The 20452-nt window shown below is 48.5% G+C and overlaps 1 protein-coding gene across 1 annotated transcript; it reads left to right on the top strand.

Annotated features, from left to right (window-relative positions):
- Positions 1-14732: 14732 nt before the first annotated feature.
- On the top strand, positions 14733-18884 carry LOC135807134 (uncharacterized). Its single transcript, XM_065321171.1, has one exon. It carries the CDS (start codon positions 14733-14735, stop codon positions 18882-18884), a length of 4152 nt encoding a protein of 1383 aa, XP_065177243.1.
- Positions 18885-20452: the final 1568 nt, after the last annotated feature.

The following is a 20452-nucleotide window of genomic DNA, read 5'->3' as shown; positions in this document are numbered from 1 at the left end:
ATCTTGTCCTGCCTTTGTCGTTCACAGCAGTCCCTCATCATCAGAGAGGTTCCGCATAACGAAATGACGTTAGTAAAAAAACGTTGTCGATCTACGGAAAGTCTTACGTACACTGCATGCCCATCTGTGTTCCGCCATATGGAGTTTTTGAATCACGTAGCTGCCCATGGCAACTCGGAACGCGGCAGTGTACGACCGGGTCGACCTGGGGAGTGAGTCATACATATGCACCCCAATCCACGGATGGAGCACCTCCGCTATCAGAGCCCTATCTACGTACTCTACATGGACAACGTGGACTGGAGCTGCACACTCAGGGGTTATGTACTCTGGACGGTATACAGAGTCCAGTATGCTGCTAGCATGCTTGCTTGACATCCTCATATCCATATGTGCTGGCAAAGTGTCTTAGTACTTCATCAAAAGGCAGTGACTTTCTCTAAAGGCAATCACGGCCAAAAGAGGTGACTCTGTGTTCCAAACAAGGAAGTGCCACGGTGCTGCCCATTTTCAAAACTGGAAATAGATGCCAAAAGGGAGGGGAGGAAAAAGCAGTAAGCCTGGGCTGCATGTTTGCAAATGCAGATTGGAGAAGCTTCCGTAAACTCCAGTCAGATTTCTAAGAGTACTAGACACCCAGAAGCATTCATGAGCACCGTACATGCACCGTGAGAACCGATCTGGTGGGAGATATTCCGTAGTTTTTTTCCTTTGCCAAACCTGTGACTACTTCCTAGGGAATTACTCCTATGAGATCGGTTGTCACTGTACACACACAGTGATCATATACATGTACATGTATGTGCAAAGGAAATGAACTAGAACTGATAGTTTTTCCTGCTATGTAATGACTTATTATGTGTTGCAGGTGGATTTTACCTTGTCTGGCCTTGAGCTTGACTTGAACATGCCAGCAGCAGTTGCAATACCATGATACACGCACCGAATATAGTGTCAGGTATCGCCAGTCGCCACCTGCGCCTCCCCGCCATAATAGGCATAGTCCACGTGGTGGAGGGTTGTGTGGCTTTGCGGCGAAGGAGTGTGGCAAAGGTTGGCAGGCCTACAGTCACTACAAACTGGAGAACATCCACGACACTTTACTACAATACTAGCAGATAGACTGGACTGTTTAGAGTAGAGACGATACCAGCAGTAATAGCTCAAGTGGAAGGGCGAAGGAGAGAGCCAAAAAAACAACTTGGAAAAGGCTGGAGCTGGGTGGTTGAAACAGATTTCGAGTGGAAGTTTTATCGTTAAACTATTATCATTTCACGCGTTTGGAAGTACTACAAGTAACTTTTATAAGAGTGTGCTAAGAAAACCTGGGGTATTATTGACAAATAAGGAAGGTCTAACCCTTCTCCGCCTCCAGAACAACACGGAGGAAGCGTAAACAAAAATAAGGGATGGATGGGGGTGGTACGATTGGGCACTGTTACTAGAGTGCAGGGAGTTCCTCCTTGACTTGAGTGCTAAAAGCTGCCGATGGGTCGATGTTTGCATATCAAGTGACGAAGTGTGTAGATCTACCATGGTTGGATGGTGCGCGCGCGTCTTCACTCACGTATCGTGTACGGTATACCGGTACCACGGTACAACTGGCGCATGGCCCTTCAAGTGTACATGTGATGGGTGATGTTTTCGATGCAAGTGAGTGAACCAGGGATGTCGGCAGAGCTGAAAAAGCCTCTCTTGACTCTTGTATTCATGATCAGATCACCAGATTATCACACACGCACATGGGAGCAAGCTTCCTTATGTGGCTTCTCTTCTCGATCGGAACGATCCCATGTCTAAAATGGTACGCAGAGGATCTACATATGGCCGCTCCCCATGCATGCAATGCCCTCTCAAGTCTAGTTGCACGTAACTCGTTACTATTATAGTATTTGGCATTATCATCAAGATCAAGAGACAAGACTTGAGACAAGAGCTGGAAACGGAGTTGATAGTCAACACGCCGCGCGGTGTTTGTCTGCGAAATGGATCCTCGAAATCTTCGAGTCATCTGCTGCAGGTCAGGAAGGCGACCGTGGAAAACACACATTCTTATACTGTAGATCTACATCATGGTATTGACTAGCGCTGTCCGGTCTGCAACGAAGATTTATCATGTCCAAGACTTTTCCGGGATATGGATCCCAGGGTGATGCACCAAAAAAACCAAGCCCGGAGGCATTGAGCAGCTGGATGAACGGGAACACGGTGAACGGCTGGGTCGTCCTTTGGATGCACTCGTTTCCATGCAATTATTTCCTGTACGACAGTTTGTTCTTGCCATGCCTGCACCAGGGAGTAGTACAATACAGCTGTACCGGTTTTGTACTACTCCCTGGCCTGCACTGTAGTGGCTCACGAACCGGACGTCGTAGTGCACAGCCCTGCTTAGGCTGCTAGCTACAAAGACTGCACAATACAATAAATAACGTTGGTAGTCTAGTCTACGCATCGCGTACCAGTATGGTTATGTGTAAGCCCGTACATTTACATGATGTAGTATGTACAAGTACAGTGTACCACATTCTTTGCAAGTCTTGACTCGAGTATGTTCTCAGCAGGGGTTTGTACAATCCCTAGTTCTCAGCAAATGTAACGGGTCAGTTGGCAAATGAACAACCTGAAACCTCGCATAACGTTGCTTCACGTCTCCTCCTCCTCCTCCCTCCCTCCCTCACCACGACCAAACACACAAAGGCGCAACATAGCAGAGTGCCAGGGCTTCTACGGCCACGGCTCATCCTCATTGCCAGACATTGAAATAGGCCAAAGCGAATACGGTAGTAGTAAAGACTAGTAATTAGCTACCAAACGGATACTACAGTCTACAGAATCAGACTCCGTTCAAGGAAGAATGCAGCAACGACTTGGGAATCAAACGTCAGAGAAAGTAATCAAGAAATATGGCAATGGTGCAAGGCCGGAAAACAGCAACAGGCTCTTGAAGAGTCATTGCTTGATGAGATTGTGTCACGGCAAAGATCTATATCTATCACTAAAACACGATGAATACTAAACATTTCGGAGTGTAGAAAATAAAACTACAATTTGAGGGACACCCCTAGACTAAAAAGGTATCGACTAGGTGGTAAAAAATTACATGGATAAATATGGAAATGAAATATGGAAACAATTTTTTATGAGCATGTTCATAGGCATCTCAACTCAGTTCATACAGGGTTTAACGAATGGCATCTGGCATCGCCGTGGAAACAAACATGGCGGAAAAGGGGGGGGGAGGTGGCATAGGGCATATTAACCACCACAGAAACCAGACGACAATGATACTCTCTCATCTCATACCGGATAGCGAGTATAGATCAATAAAAAGATAGCTATAGTCATACTGTTGATATTGTTAGTGTGTTTTATATTCACAGCAGGACACATATTCATCCACAGAACTTGTAACGAGTTTGAAAAATGACGTTCTCGTCCTAGGAAACAGTAATAGTTGTTTGGAAAGCGTCAAAAAAGAAAAGGCGTACCCTGATTGCAGTGCTGTCGACACTGGCTGCCTATTTCTTGCGCTTGAGGTCCTCAAAGCGCCGCGTCAGGTCGTCAAAGTCCAGATCGTCCGGGCCTGCGCTGGAGCCGGCGCCTACGTCCGGTAAGGAGTCCTGAGGCACGCTGGGAAGGTCAGGAAAGGTCGGTGCTGAGGGGCCAGGGCCTGCGCCCCCGATTACAGGGCCTCCCGGATGCGACACTGCACAGCCAGTAACAATAAAACACGCAACAACAGAGAAAGGGAACAGGAAAAGGATCAGACTTGCACCTACAGTCCATTCAGAAAAAGATGGGCCCTGGCTCTGGCGAGCTCCCGTATTTGGCGATTTTTCGTGATTTCATTGTACACAGTGCAGTGCTGCGAAATTTGAACTTTGAAAAAGAGTCCAAAAAGGGTACCTGAACTGGGGTTCGAACCCCACAATGCACTGTTGCAGGCTGGCAGTCCATCCTCAAGCGTGCAAAAAACATATCTCTGCCACTAATCGAGACTTACACTGATTTTTGCGCTTTTGGGCCCAAATAAGTCTTGATGACGGCAAAAAATAATTGTCAACTGAATACGGAAGTGAACGAATTTGGTCGAAAGTGTCGAACCACCTTCATGACGAGCAACCGTTTGTGGCCACTGTTTGTGAACTTGGAGCTTGTTATGGTGTGTGTCGGCAGGAATTTTTTTATGGCGATCAGGAAACGTTTTTCACATCGAAATCAGTGGTTACCCTTTGAAATTGAGATGTTCAAACAGCGAATTTTCTACGTCGAAATGAAGTTGGAGCACCATCGAGTTTGATTATTCCGATTTCCTTGGTGGGCTAAGGTAAGGGTAATTAACAGCTAGACATAAAAATCTCACCTGTTCACGCCCTGTATAATCCAACTTCGACCTTCAAAGTGGGCGTACTCAAGCAACATAAATCATACATGCCATATACATAAACCTTTGAAGGGAGCATGAAAACACGCAAACGCATAGCTGTGTATACATGTACATTGTGCATGCACATGTACTGTATGTGTGTACATTGTAGACCCTAGTTTGTGTTCCTCTGTGTGTCTCGGTGTGTCGTCAATGCTGTATTCGACAACCGTAAGCATAAGGAGAAAGTCGCCGCTGTACGCGCTCTTGTGTGTAGTATGTGTGCCGCGTTCAGTTGCTGTCTAGTATGAGATAATTATCGGTACATGTAGCTGGGCTGGTGGTGCGTATTGCCTTGATGTGGATCACCTAACTCGTGGTCTAAAGCCTGTCGAAACGCATGCCGTTTCAGATGTATGGTCTCGTGGTGTGTGTGTGTGTGTGTGTGTTGTGTGTGTGACTGTGTGTGTGTGTGTGTGTGTGTGTGTGCATGTGTGCGTGTGTGTGTCAAAATGCATGCCGTTTCAGGTTTATGGTCTTGTGGTGTGTGTCTGTGGTAGGGAACGGTGGATTCTGCTCGAAAAGGTGGCAGATTCTGCTCGAAAAGCAGTGAAATTGGCAGAACCATACAAACCTTATGGCGGGCAATTATTCGAATTCTGCTCCATTTCTTTATCCACATACCAAACATGCATGAAACTTACCAGAAAAAGTACCGAATTCTGCCAATTTTCTGCCGGCAGAATCCGCCGGACCCTAGTCTGTGGGGGTGTGTTTGTGTGTGCGCGTGTGTGTGTGTGTGTGTGTGTGTGTGTGTGTATGTGTGTGTGCGAGTCTGTCGCGCTCACAGTATCTCGTTTTCTGCTTATGAAGCTACATGTACATGTATGTGTTATTTGTAGGAGATTACAATGTAGAGGTGATTGTCTGCTTTGCGATCCTCTCTGCTTGGCCTGCATTATCAATTTATCAGTACTGGTTTTTGCTCTTCACACGTACACGTACCCCCCCCCCCCCCGCACACAAACAAACACACACACACACACACACACACGCGCACGCATGCTTATGTATACGGTTTCAGTTTGAAAAATGCAAAGTGTCCTGTACATGTCTGCGTCTGATGCATTCACACGAATTTCAACGGTCTATGCATATACCATGCACGCGTCACTTCTCCTTTGAGGAAAGAAAACCAAAGCATATCAATACAATCACATACATCTATACAAACTTTTAAAAGTGTGTGAATGTACAACGTACGTTTGTCTTGTTTATGCTGTGTGTCACTTTGCTCTGGGCATGGAAATTCTGTCATATTTGCGAATTGTTGTTATATACGCAGTGGTTATTAGAGAAGTTGACTGTATGTGAATGTACAAAGTACGTTTGTCTTGTTTATGCTGTTTGTCACTTGCTCGGCCACCCGTGTTGCGTTCTCTCTGTTTCGGCTATTGCTACTGCACTGTTCTAGCCAGAAATGATTGTTGATAGGGAAACCGAGTGCGAACCTGGCTAGGCTTTGTTGGTGAGGTACTCTCATGTGTGCGTATCCGTGCTCGTTTGTATTCCTCCGACGGTGTGGCACACGCATGTGATGTATGCGAAGTGTATCCGGCATGTACGAACAATGTGTGTGCATCCGCGGCACGCATGTTTGACATGTTTGTGCTCCACGTGTGCATGTAGGATCTAAACGTGTGTAACGCAAACGTGTGGGGCACGCCCATTACGTCTGCGGCACCGTGACATGGCCCGTATGTGATGTCCGACACGGGTGTGCAGGAGTGGCGCGTGGGCGTGTTCGCAGTGTGCACGTCTATACTCCAGCGTATTGTCCACTTTCCTGGTCCCAGGAGGGTTTTGAATCTGTGGAAAACACGTGAACTGAATACAGTGGAGTTAGTTTGAACTCTTGTGTGCTTTCTGTGTACAGGTATATCTACGGAATTGAGTATGGTCAAGAAATGCGTCTGAAAAACCTGGAGCACCATCGATTTTGCCATAACCATTACTCGAATGTCCGAGAGCAGGGTCGAGGGCAACCACATTGTCGAAAATTACACCTGTTCACGCCCTCCTTTCAGGTTACTGGCTCGTTTTCGCCGACTGCTCTGAATCGTACGAAAAATTCAAATGTTCTCCGCCGAATGGCACCATCACAAAGTCGTTCGGATCATTTTCGATATGCACCTCGCGAACATACCACCTTCCTGCACCCATACACCACAAACAATGCATGCTCCATTCGACGAGGTGGGTGTCATGAGTGTTCTTTCACGTCAGTCGCCGAAAGCCATTTCAGGGTGAGAATCGTTCTCAAGAAAAAGATCGCAAAAATCAGTGTAAGTCTCGATGGAACGCTTGAGGATGGACTGCCCGGTCGATTTCTCTGAAAGTTTGCACATCGTGAAACACCAGTATGAGAGGTGTTCAGGCCAATTTTCAAGGGATTACCCTGGTTGGATCGTTCCAAAATCGGACTTGCATTTCTCGCTCGCGGCCATTTCTTGCGCGATGGAAGCGCCCTGCCCTGGTGAGTAACCAGCGTCGCGCTTGATAGAGAGTTGCTGCAATCAGCTCCCTGATGTCTTCGCTGCCATTGTCAGAAGCGATGGGCCCTGAATTTGTTTGAGAGTCTCTGGATGCTACTTTTCCTCAGCCTAGTTTTCAGCCATTCCGTGCATCTTCTTCGCACGATTTATTTTGCAAAAAAATGAAAGGGTTCATGAGTTTTTTTGTCGGCCGCGCGTAGATGGGCCAGGCTGACCTGCGCAGATGGGCTGCGCAGTGCGTTCGCTGATTTCCCTACTAGAAGGGATTCGTGATACCCAAGTTGTTTCCAGAATACATGTAGCAAGTCAGATTGGAGTCATTCAAAATGGCGTCCTACCAGTTCTACTCTAGCTTCTATGCCTGATTGTAGATCTACATGACAATAATAATACTTCTGACCTGCGAGGCGCGTGTACAGTATACACAACGTCCACGTATGTACGTTTGCAATCATGTATCGCCCGACAATATGGCTTCTGCATATAAGAACTCATTGTTGATCGATCGTGTAATGGAGTGACTTCTGGTCGCACCTGCATCACTATCAGTGTACGTGTATGCCCTTTATATCGATTTGTATGCAACTTGATTGCACATTGAGCAGCTGAACTAGTACAGTGCAAGTAGTTCACATGCATGCATTCACATAATCATTGTACCGGGTCGAGTATAGCCTATGACGCCATGCGTCTGAAATATGGCCATTGCTGTCTGGAGGGCTAGGGTCGACCCCCGGTCCGCATATATCTGTGGTACAGCAAAAACTAACTTTCTTTGTCCAATCGCCACGCGCGTAGATCTACGCACGCTGACACTGAGACTTACTGAGTGAGAGTTAGATTGACCTGAGGGAGTGCAAAAGTCCAAAAGTTCATGACACGCTGTCAAACCGACGCTGGTCGATACTTTCGCCCCGTTTCCGGCGACATGGGTCGCCGTTCGCTCGGGACCTGTTGGCACTGGGAAGCTGCTGAAGTAGGCAAGTCGTTGTGCAAACAATGTACATGGAACTACATGACAGTAGTACTGTTATTGTTGCTTGCTCGTTCAAACTTCCACTATTTATAGCCGAAATGATAGCCGGGCTGTAGAGATCGAGAAAGCGTTTCAAGGCCATACCAGGCTTCAAGTTCAACCGAGTCCAGGCCAACTCTAGCCATGCCGGCGCCGCTCGGAGCTCGGAACCGATGATTCCCTGCAGCTGAAACGTCATGCAACCGTTTCGCCTCTGAACCCTGATCTGCTTGCAAGTAACTAAACTAACTAAACTTGGTTGCAGGCTGCAATGTGGTGTGCAGAAAGCTGCCGGCCACAACACAAGTAAAGTCAGGTTGAGTTCAACACACGGTAGACAACGTCTGCAAGCTGGGGCAGGGACCGAATGTGGTCTGGTCGCTGGCCGACCCTGGTAGCTAGGACAAGGCGGCGATGAAAGAGCTCAGTGATCTGCGACGTTGGACATCTGCTTGGGAAGCGTCTCATGCAAAGGTCAGCCCTGAGTTCCATGCATGAAAAGTACTGAGCCCTAACTACACATAATAAGTAGGAGTGAAACGATTACACTTTTTGACTACCGAATACTAGTAACCGAAACCTTTATCGGCCGGTTATTGGCTATTTTTCGATTATTTCTTTCACTGATGAAAAAGCAGTAAAAAAAGTAAATTATCGTGTCCGTTCCCGAAGGGAACTCACGACGGCCGCTAACATCCGATAACCCTAGCACTAGTAGCAGCAAGAGTTCATAGACCCAGCGCTCGGCGAAATTCCTACATTACGTCATGCGCAGCTTGTCATCCGAGGTAAATTTGGGTTCTTTGCGATTTATGGAAACTATACCCTGAACCGCTCCTAACTCAAGGCTGTAGCCTCGACTTTTCGAAGCTTTTTTTGAAGACATTTCGGACGTACAAGTCGTACTTTCTCAAAAACAAACTCTTTCTCCAAGAATCCATGGACATCGCGACAGGAAGAAGTGAGGACGCTGTTAAAAAATTTAATATTGCATTGCCGTCGAGGACAATCATTCTGATAGCTGTGCAACTCAGCCGAAAAATACTCCTTCGACGTATTCTCTCAAGTTCCTCAACCATTTGGAGGAAAGCACCGGAAATATGCCGATGGCCTGGGGAAGAAATTGTTCTTGAAGAGACTGACTGCACTGGTGAAAGAAGAAGGCCATGAAGAGTCACCATTGCATCGAAAACATATAATAGTTTTGTCTTTAGGATCGTGTGCTTTGTTTCACTTTTGCTTCTTGACTCAGACTTAGACTAGAATCGCAGTTTAGGCAGTTTACCCTGGGGAAGCATCCTGGTTTTACTGTAAATTTTAGAAGAATTCATCGGCGTGACTCATCGCACTGCACCAAAAATGACGCAATGAAGGAATTCCGCCGAGTGGGCTTCCATACAGGGACTGATCAGGAGTTGCACACTCATGGGGGTTATGAACTCTTGCTAGCAGTAGGGGAAGCTGAAAAAATGAGAAAATTTGGAATTTGTGGGGATGTGATCCTGTGTAGAGGAATTTTTTCTCGCATATCGCTTGTCGATCAACACTACATGTATACAGTCATACGTGTGTAATCATGTATACATATTATAGTTTGAAACTCGGGTATAGGGCTTGAAAGTGATGACGTCAAAACGACCAGGGAGTAGTAAGTTGACATCAGATTTCTATTTTTGGATCCACTAAGGTGTGACTTTGCCATTGCCTAAGTATGTGGGTGCATAGCAACCCACTCATGTCGCATGCAGGTGTGACTTTTATTTCGCCACCAGTTGTAACCCCGCCCCCAGTAGCCAAATCAGTCAGTTTCACTGGCTACATCACCATGCTGTGGGTAAGACCGCTTGAAATGTGCTTAGATCCATACAAAAACTGGATCCAAGTGGATCCAGTTTTTGAATTTTTGAAATTGTTGCTATGCTGTGACGTAGCACTTTCAAGCCCTATTGAGCCAATAATAAAAGTAGAAAGGAAAAGGATGTCTCAGTACTCTGTCAGTTTTGTGCCAAGTTGTTGCACTTTCTGACTGTATATAGTATCTAGTTACACTGGTGGAGAGTTACTCTTAACTCATTTCCATATGTCCTTTTCCTTTCTACATATTATAGTACATGTATTATCATGAATGCATAATCGAGTAATCGAAACTTTTCGAATAAACGATTCGTTAGCTTGTAACGATTACTATTTCGAGTATAATGGTGTAATTGTTTCACCCCTGATAATAATTGTACATGTATGTTACTAGTGATGCTGCTGTTGTCCATGGCTGGATCTGAAGTCGTGTTTTCTACAAATATACAGCAGCACCATGCATGCTATCGAGAGTACGTAATAACATAGTGTTGAAGATGAGTCATGGTAATAGTGAACTACACTCCATTTCAAAAATATATAGACGCATGGTATTTTTGAAATATTTCAAATTTAGCTGGAGCTTTTCGAGAACTTTTTTCGGAATATTGCTCAGGTCCTTCCTGCAATTAATCTCATATAGATTTTTAAGCGATCGGATAGCAAACACCCAATTTCCAATTTGTTATGCACGAAGTGATCACTACCCGCTGCAGCGGACAGCCACAAGGAATAGCCCGCACCGAAGCCAAAGAGCCCAGCAACTAGCCAGGGAGAAAACGACACGGGGGCTAAAAGATTATTGTTTTTGTGTATTTTTGAAAGGATATTAAAGCCACATGCCACGTACTGCTCTTTTCTCTCCGAAACTCAACACTTGCAAGCCAGATATGAAAGAAAGAAAAAAATCATCAGTCACACCACCGGTTGCCTAAACCCTTGTCGGTCGATGTTGTCGACCGTGGGTAATTGAGCAGACGGAGGTGGATAAGGATTACAATTTATCGGTTGGCCGACGGATGTCGACAGGTATGTCACAGAAGTGGATACACCATGTGTTCGAGCCAACTCGAAGTGAGCTCGAAGAGAGCATGAGCGGAAGAGACCGACGGAAAAAACGATGAAGAACGATGACGCAGAAGCAGCGCCTATCGCGAACTAAAGAGTGATCGAATGCTGAGCACGAAAAGCAGCAGCAGCAGTAGCCAGTCTGTCCCTCCAGGAAATCGCGATTCCACGGATGCAACAAATTAATTTCGCGTTTTCAGCCCAAACCCGCGATTTTCTGCAAAATCCGCGATTTCCCGCTTTTTTGTTGTTTTCTCAGCATGCACTCTTTTTACATCTTTACGCACTTTTCAGGCAGGGCTTTCCATGATCAATGATGTACATGTGCACTGTAGCTACAAGTAGTTTTTTTGCACAGTAGACTCGTAGATCTACTACTCTCCAGTACTACTACTAGATCTACTGCTCTCCAGTACTACTACTAGATCTACTGCGCAAATAGCGATTCTACGGATGGAACAAGTTTCGTGATTCGGCCCAATTCCGCAATTTTCTGCAAAATAACTCCGCGATTCCCTGGCAAGTTCAGAATCTTTCCGCACTTTTCGCTGCATTTTTGTTGTTTTCTGCCGCAACTTCTTGCACAAGTTTTCCAGAAACTTTCCGCAAATTCCCGCGGGGATAGGCCAGTGCAGGTTGTCGTAATAAAACGACTCATCCGTGTTCCATTCCCGTCACATGGTACATGCATGGTGCGACGGCACAATGATTATGTCGACGCTGCGAAGTCTGGGGTTTTGTGTTCGTCCTGGCGAAAACCGTGTTTTGATCCGTTGAGGGAGACTAGAGATACAGTGCGAAGACGACTCCACAAGAAATCGGTCGCGAACAAAGGGGACTGAGCGGCACATCAGGACTTCAAGCGAGCCAGATCTGCATGCTCAAATGCATACCGCAGAAAACGCAATGAGTACTTCCGCACCCAGTGCAGTGAGAATAACTCTAATCCGCGTCAAATGTGGTCGGTTATCAATCAGGCCACAGGACGAAGCCGTCAACACCAGGAGCCTGCATGCACGATGGATGCAGTAACTATCGCGTTCCACAAGGTTATCACGGCCACCAGCCGGCCGCAAAGTCTCCAGATACCAAGCGGACCACCCCCCCCCCCCCACACACACAGCAATGTCTCCGATGATCTCCTTCCCGCTGGTTACTATCAGGGAAGTTGAGCGGTTACTACGATCAATCAACACGACCAAGGCCACAGGAAGTGACGACATACCCGGTTTTGTACTGAAACATAGCGCTGATATCCTTGCCCCTTCACTGGTTCAATGCGTCCCTGTCCAGCGGGGAAGTGCCGAGAGGTTTCAAGCTAGCCCACGTCACACCCCTGTTCAAGGCCGGAGACCCATCCGTGCCCACAAACTACCGCCCTGTGTCGCTGCTACCCGTGATCTCTAAGCTACTCGAAAAGTTGGTGCAGAAAGCCCTGGTTGACTTCGTCGACCCAGCTCTCCCTAACACCCAGTTTGCATTCCTCCCTGGACACTCGACCGAAGATGTGCTGGCACTGCTCTCGGACACCGTCCTCCAAGCCCGAGACAACAGTTCTGTTGCAGCAACATGCCTGTTAGATATAAGTAAAGCCTTTGACAAGGTGAAGCATGCCACCCTCATCCAGGACTTGTTCAGCATCGGTATCTCCGGCACAGCCCTGAATGGTTTCGGGACTATCTATCTGGGCGCCATCAACGCGTTCGTATGAGCTCCCGACTGGGTAGAACTGTACCGTGCACTTGTGGTGTGCCGCAGGGCTCTGTACTAGGACCCATGTTGTTCTCCATATACACCAGAGATGTCCCCTCTGAATCTGCGCCGGCATCATCACTGCAGTTTGCGGATGATACCGCCCTGACATGTGCAAGACGGACAGCGCAAGAGGTGTCTGATGCGCTCAGCTTGGCGGTTACCTCCCTCTCTAGTTAGCTGGACGCTCGTGGTTTTGTTTTCAATGCAAAGAAGAGCAATGTATTGGTTTTTACCAGCAGCAGTGGGCAGCAGCCGGACGTGGTGGTACGCTGTCAAAATGATGTCCTTCCGCACACCACCAGCGCGAAATACCTCAGCGTCTTGATCGATGAATGAATGACCTGGCAACCGCAAGTTGACCGGTGCATCTCATGCACTGCTAGGAAGATCGGTAATCTGTGGCGGGCGCGACGCTGCCTCACTCTAGCTAGTCGAAGCAAGTACTTCCTATCCGTCTGTTGTAAATGCGTTGAAAAGGTCTCCGTTGCACGTCCTGAAATCTCGTCACGACTTCGACTCCTTGCCTGTTTTCCTGCTAGCTGTTGCTGCATGCCATTGATTTAGTCTAATTGATTCTGTATTAGGTAACTTCTCTTACCTGTTGGTCTTTGGCCACGAGTGTCGTCTGAGTAATTATGAACATTGCGTGCGTTTGCTAGTAGAGTTCACGATTTGCTAGAGTTACTTACGTGCTTTGTTACTATTCTCCCTGAGTGAAGTTCCGCTGCTGAGTAATCCTACGATGTGTCACTATCTGACAGGGTTTACTCTCACCCATATCGGGTGCAAGCACCCACTGACAGGTGAAACCCTTCGGCTTCCCATACGTCTCTTTCCTCTTTCCTTTCGGATTAATTATTGTAGTTTGAATTTCTATTTGTTTATTTATTTTGTGTGTGCGTGCACGAGTCGCTGCCATGTTTCTGCAGTCGTGTATACCGTCATACGGTCATCTCACGCGTGCACGATATCTGGCTTGCCTTATTTGTTGCGTGTTTGGTACGCTGAGTTCGCTTGGGTCGCCGTGTGTGCACCGGTACTGGCACGTTTTGCTGATGACAGTGTTTTGAGTGGTTTTGTTCCTTGGTTGTTTTCTTTGGTGTTTTTCGTTGTTCTCTCAGAGTCGCAATAGCTCTCTTACCCGTATACCCGTTATGCATTCTATTCTATCATTACTGTAATGTTCATCTATCTAAACTCGTAATGCCCGTGGTGGTTGAGACTGAGAGTGCTTGTGTGCGGTACGCCTGGAAGTCTTGAGTGAGGTATCGTTGAGATACAACGCATACATAAAATTTGGCGACCACGCCAGGATAGTACTGCACTGGAGCGAGGAGCAGGGCCGATGTATTCGGCTGGGAGTGTGGAGGCAACGTTCATTGCGAACGGTAAGGCCTATGGTTATACTGGAGAGAGTCTGCGGAGTTACATGGAGAGCAGGCGGGTCGAGCATGCCGAGCAGATCCAGAAGAGTGAAGAGCGCAAGGCTCGAATGGAAGAGAGAGACAGTACCAGGCAGCAAACAGAGTTGCTGGACAAGATAACGAAGTTAGAGGCGAAAGTCGAGTTAGCGGCTCAACAAGATGACGCAGCGAGCAGTGTGTCTGCGGAGAGCGCTCAGGGGCTGAGAGCCAAACCGATAAAAATTCCGAAATATGATGCAAAGCAGACGGTGGAAAGCTACTTGGAGCTATTTGAAGACGTGGCCAACCAAAATCGGTACGAAGTTGAGGAGCTACTGATACGCCTACGAGTGGCCCTGGCGGGGAGTAAGCTGGAAAGTGCCTGCTATGGTTGTGAAACCTTTGCCGATGCCAAGCGTGAGCTGTTGACGGCATTTAAACGGCGGACAAAGCCTGGCAAGCCCTCATCGCTAACACCCAGAAGGCAGATGAGAGCTTTTACCAATTTGTCGTGCGAGTAAGTCGGGACACTGAGAAGTGGCGAAAGCTCGCAATGCCAAAGTCTGAGGACAGTCATCGCGGTGGACGCGATGAGAGTGGGCTATTTGCGGCCATGGTACGGCAAGTGATATTGGAGGCGATAGGTCCAGATATGAAAGCATTCATGATCGAAAAAAGGTGCCGAGAAGGACCTGAAGGCATTCACTGAGGACGGCATGGCCTACCAAACCGCCCATGGCCGTAAGTCACTGAAGGTGAAGTCACCTGAGACGCATTACATCACACCTCAACATAGTGCCCAGTGCTTGGGAGTTTCCGTCGAAGGTGCTGAGAAGGAGCTTGCTACGCTTGCGCCGGTGGAACGCAGATGGTTTGTAGCCAGGGAGAGGCTGTGTTACAATTGTCTGAGAGTGGGCCATCAGGTCAAGGAATGTCAGTCTAAGACAAGGTGCAAATGCGGCTCCAAACACCACCCGCTGCTGCACTGGCCATCCGAAACTAAGCTGCCTAGGGGCACGGACAGCGAGGGTATCAGAACGTATAGCTGTACAACGTCCGCCGGTGTACACCTCATGACTGGAGTGGCAGAGGTGTGTGGATCAAAACGAGCTCGTGTCAGGGTATTCATTGACCCAGGATCGCAGGCTTCGTTTATTTCTGCCTCCCTAGCGTCAGCAATTCGACCATCCTGCCTGAGCACAGACGAAGTCAAGGTCACTGCGTTTGGAACGGAGCCAGTAGTACGGCAACTGGAGCGTCTAGAGGTAGTCTTGACGGGAACCTCGCGGGCAATCACGATCCGAGCATGGAAGAACGACGACATGAGGATGAAGTTCCCCCCAGTTGCAAAGTCCACAATCCAGCAATGGCAAGCCAGTGGAATTGAGCTCAGTGACCAGCCTAGTGAAGGTATACCCAATGAGGTACACTTGTTAATCGGTGCGGATCATTGCAATGAAATTCTCAAGGAGAAGAAGGTGGTCAATGGAGAAACCGCATGGAGCACAGAGATCGGCTGGGTCTTGTGCGGACCTACGAAGAGTTCCGTCCCAGCAGCTACGGTGAGTGTTGGCTGCATTGAGCTTGACCGGCTTTGGCGGATGGAAGAAGTTCCAGAGCGGTCAGCTACAGCGCTACCAGACTTTCTGCTGGAGAGAGAGGGTCCCAGCTACCAAGTTGGCCTTCTGTGGAAGGCAGAGAAGCGCCCACCGGACAACCTTAACCAAGCTATGGCAGCCGCGCAAGCATTAGTACAACAGCTACAGCGTAAGGGCAAGCGTCAAGAGTACGACCGCGTGCTCCTTGAAGAGTATGCGCAGCTGGACGCCATCGAGAAGGAGGAGCATCCAGAGGAGCCAGGCTATTACATGCCACACCATGCAGTATTTCGCAGCGACGCTACCACAACCAAGACGAGAGTCGTCTTCAACGCATCAGCGTCGAGATCAGGAGAGCAGTCGCTAAATGACCTGGTGGATCCAGGACCATCCCTTCTGCCAGATTTGGTGGGGCTCTTGCTCCGTTTCCGTGAGTACCCAGTTGCTTTTCAGGCTGATATACAGAAAGCATTCTTTATGATAGGAATGCGGCCGGAGGACAGGCCTTACCTCCGGTTTGTCTGGCCGGAGATAGGGCAGGAGCAGATGTGCATTTGGCGCTTGAAGAAGCTGCCTTTTGGGGTGAATTGCTCACCTTTTATTCTGAGTGCTGTTCTGCGCTATCATTTAGATCATGCTTTAGGCTCTGCTTCTGCTGAGGAATGTGCCATTATTAAGCTTCTCTTGCGCAGCTTTTATGTTGATGATTGCGTATCTAGTGTGCCTTGCTCTGCTGATGCTGAAAAGCTGCAGGAATACAGCATGCATATGTTTCAGGGAGCAGGCATGGAGTTGCGGAAATGGCGGGGAAACACGCTTCCATCAGACCCAGAGGCAGGTAGCAAGGCGCTAGGCATCGTGTGGGCGACCGAAGAAGATGTCATCTCAGTTGCTGATCTGGGTAATGTCGATGCCCCAAGTAAGTTTGGCTGGTCCCGTCGTGCGTTGCTGCGCTGCGTCGCTGCAGTGTATGATCCTCTTGGTTGGGCATCACCCGCTATTTTGCCTGGCAAGTTCCTGTTGCAAGAGTGTTGGAAGTTGGGTGGAGGATGGGATGCCCCCCTACCAAGCAGTTTGTCCGTGCGTTGTGCCGAATGGTGGGGAGGGCTGGCAGATATCTCTGCAGTTCGCATTCCCAGGTGGCTCGGTTGCCCAGTTGGGAAGCCTGTCTTCTTGCATATGTTTGCAGATGCATCTGAGAAGGGCTATGGCTGTTGTTTGTACGTGGTGACTGGTGTTGTTTCCTCTTTGTTGTTCGCGAAAGCAAAGGTCGCACCTGTGGCTCGGCCTACTCTCGCTCGTCTGGAGTTGCAAGCGGTGTGCCTTGCCGCGAAGGTGCTGTCATTCGTTGTCAGTGAGCTGAGGATTCCGATCGAGCGGATTGTTGGCTGGACCGACAGTCTGACTACTTGGCATTGGATCTCGAAGCCGTCGTATCAGTGGAAGACGTATGTCGCTAATCGGGTAGCAGCTGTGCAAGAGGTGTCGCGGAAGTTGCACGTAGAATGGCGTCACTGTCCCGGTGTGAGCAACCCAGCAGATCTTGTGTCCCGCGGTGTTCCGGTGAGTGGCCTTCAGACAGTGATATGGTTGCATGGCCCGCCTTGGTTAAGCGAGGAATCTGAGTGGCCACAGTCGATTTCGTCTCACAGCACGCAAGAGTCCGTCATTGAAGCACGCGTAGCGGCCGTGAATACAGTCAGGCAGTCAGTTGTTTGGCCATGGGAGAATCTTTCGAAGTGGCAACGGGCTCGTGGAGTTGTCGTGGGGATGCTCCAGTGGAAGGAGCCGGCAACCTGCGCTGAGCTGTTCCCTAAAGCAGAAGTGTTCTTGTACCGGTCCATCCAACAAGAGTGTTTCGCTGAGGAAATCGCTATGCTGAAAGAAGGCAATTCCTTGCCTCCTAGTTCTCGCTTGTACAAGTTGTCACCCTTCCTCGATGACGCTGGGTTGCTGCGGGTCGGCGGCAGGCTGCAGGAAATTGAGCTAGGATATGACGCTAAGCACCCTATCATCCTAGCGAAACATCATCTGACCGAGCTCTTGCTGGAGATGGTGCATAAGCAACGATTGCACCAAGGTGTCGATAGCGTCCTTGCCTTTCTTCAACGCAAGTTTTGGATTCTGTCTGGGCGTCGCCTGCTGAGAAGTGTTACCGAGAGATGCTTTGCTTGCCGTTGGTTCAAGGCCAAAGCAGCAGCCGAGGTGGTGGCGCCCTTACCAGCAGACCGTGTTGAACATCAACAGCCGTTCGGCCTTACAGGCATAGACTACGCCGGTCCTCTTTACGTCCAAACGGGAGAGCGGTCCGCAAAGCGATGGGTCGTGCTCTTTGTATGTGGTACCACTAGAGCAGTTCATCTGGACATGGTGGATAGTCTGTCAACAGAAGCGTTCCTTCTTGTCTATCGCAGATTCGTCGCGCGGCGTGGGAAGCCTTGCAGAATTCGTTTGGACAATGCTACGACGTTCAAGGCTGCCGCGGAGAAGATAGAGGTAGTGTGGAGCTTCAACCCACCCGCAGCACCCTGGTTTGGCGGGTTTTATGAGCGCCTGGTCGCTTGCGTGAAGACACCTCTGAAGAAGGTGTTGGGCAAAGCGCTTCTGAAACCTGAGGAGCTGGCCACAGTCCTGGCGGATATCGAGGCTGTGGTGAATTCGCGCCCGCTTACGTCCGTATCAACGGACATCGGTGATGACATGGCCTTGACCCCAGCCATGATGATGGGAGATGTCTTTGCACCAGGGGCCCCCGAGGTAGAAGACGGCCTTACAGCTGCACAATTATCGGCCCGGTTCAGTTACATCATCAATGTCAAGGAGCACCTGAGGAAGCGGTGGCGGGAACAGTACTTGGTCGGCCTCAGCAGCTACCAGTCCGCCCAGGCCCATCCGATCAAGGCTGGCGAGGTTGTCCTGGTTGTTGACGACAAGAAGAAGCGGCACCTTTGGCGCCTCGGTAGAGTGATAGAGCTGTTCGCTGGTCGAGATGGCAAGAGCCGAGTAGCACGGGTGAAGATTGGTAACAGCACCATGCTCCGGGCAATTCCCCGTCTGGTTCCGTTGGAAGTGGCTAGTGAGCCCGAGCAAGTGGCTAGTGAACCGGAGGTGCCAATCGAGCAGCTGGCAAATACTCCAGCGGATGAACAGAGTGATCCCGTCTCAATCCCAGCAAGTCCAGATGTGGGGCAACTGGCAGAGCCACGAGAGTCACCTTGTTTGAGGAGGTCTAGGCGGGCCGTCAGGATCCCAGCTCGTCTTGACTTGTAGTGTGCGAAGACCTTTGGTGGGGAGGATGTTGTAAATGCGTTGAAAAGGTCTCCGTTGCACGTCCTGAAATCTCGTCACGACTTCGACTCCTTGCCTGTTTTCCTGCTAGCTGTTGCTGCATGCCATTGATTTAGTCTAATTGATTCTGTATTAGGTAACTTCTCTTACCTGTTGGTCTTTGGCCACGAGTGTCGTCTGAGTAATTATGAACATTGCGTGCGTTTGCTAGTAGAGTTCACGATTTGCTAGAGTTACTTACGTGCTTTGTTACTATTCTCCCTGAGTGAAGTTCCGCTGCTGAGTAATCCTACGATGTGTCACTATCTGACAGGGTTTACTCTCACCCATATCGGGTGCAAGCACCCACTGACAGGTGAAACCCTTCGGCTTCCCATACGTCTCTTTCCTCTTTCCTTTCGGATTAATTATTGTAGTTTGAATTTCTATTTGTTTATTTATTTTGTGTGTGCGTGCACGAGCCGCTGCCATGTTTCTGCAGTCGTGTATACCGTCATACGCTCATCTCACGCGTGCACGATATCTGGCTTGCCTTATTTGTTGCGTGTTTGGTACGCTGAGTTCGCTTGGGTCGCCGTGTGTGCACCGGTACTGGCACGTTTTGCTGATGACAGTGTTTTGAGTGGTTTTGTTCCTTGGTTGTTTTCTTTGGTGTTTTTCGTTGTTCTCTCAGAGTCGCAATAGCTCTCTTACCCGTATACCCGTTATGCATTCTATTCTATCATTACTGTAATGTTTATCTATCTAAACTCGTAATGCCCGTGGTGGTTGAGACTGAGAGTGCTTGTGTGCGGTACGCCTGGAAGTCTTGAGTGAGGTATCGTTGAGATACAACGCATACATAAAACCGTCATCATGCCGAATTTGATATATGGATCGTCAGCATATGGCTCCGGCTTGACCCACAACCAGCTAAACCGCTTGCAGGTGGCCCAAAACCGCGCAGCAAGGGCGGTGATTTACCAGGGCCAGTGACCTCTTGGAGAGGCTCTCTGTTTATCGCGTGGACAAGGTATATCGCCAGAAACTGCTCGTGCTGGTATGGCGGTGCGTTCATAACCGTGCCAGTCCTGCTCTGCAGGCACTGTTTGTTTGAAACATTGCCTCGGATGAAGACTATATCGCCAGGGAAGCTCTTGTGGGCGAGAAATAAAGCAGTTTTTGGTGAAACCGTATTATAATGGTAGCAAGTCTTCAGTGTACAATCATCTGTTGGCTAGTCCTGATTGTTGCAATTCGTATTCCGACTCTTCTTTCACTGTATTGTGCCGTGGTCGTCATGGTTATGGACTACAGTTAACAGAAGGATAGTATAATTGGGTTGAAATTGTTCAAGTAAAGTGTCATGTTTGGTGCAGCCAAGCTTGGCCATTAATTTTCTAGGTGTAATGTACTGCTGTTATTTGTTCACTTTGTCCCTTTCTCTTCTTTGTTCATTTTTCAGTTGCAAGTTTTGTGTAAGTACACGCATTCGTTATTGCTCTGGCTTTCATTGATAAACTTGAAATTCACACTTGTAAATTTCACTGCTGTTGTTCTTAGTGTTATTT

The sequence above is a fragment of the Sycon ciliatum genome, chromosome 1, assembly GCF_964019385.1.
Source record: "Sycon ciliatum chromosome 1, ocSycCili1.1, whole genome shotgun sequence".
Taxonomy (NCBI): Eukaryota; Metazoa; Porifera; class Calcarea; order Leucosolenida; family Sycettidae; genus Sycon; species Sycon ciliatum.
The sequence above is the reverse complement of the archived record's forward strand: the minus strand, read 5'-3'. Positions and strand labels throughout refer to the sequence as shown.

Excerpts from the sequence above, each read along its gene's own strand:
- LOC135807134 (XM_065321171.1), top strand. The coding sequence starts at position 14,733 with ATGGCCTACCAAACCGCCCATGGCCGTAAGTCACTGAAGGTGAAGTCA.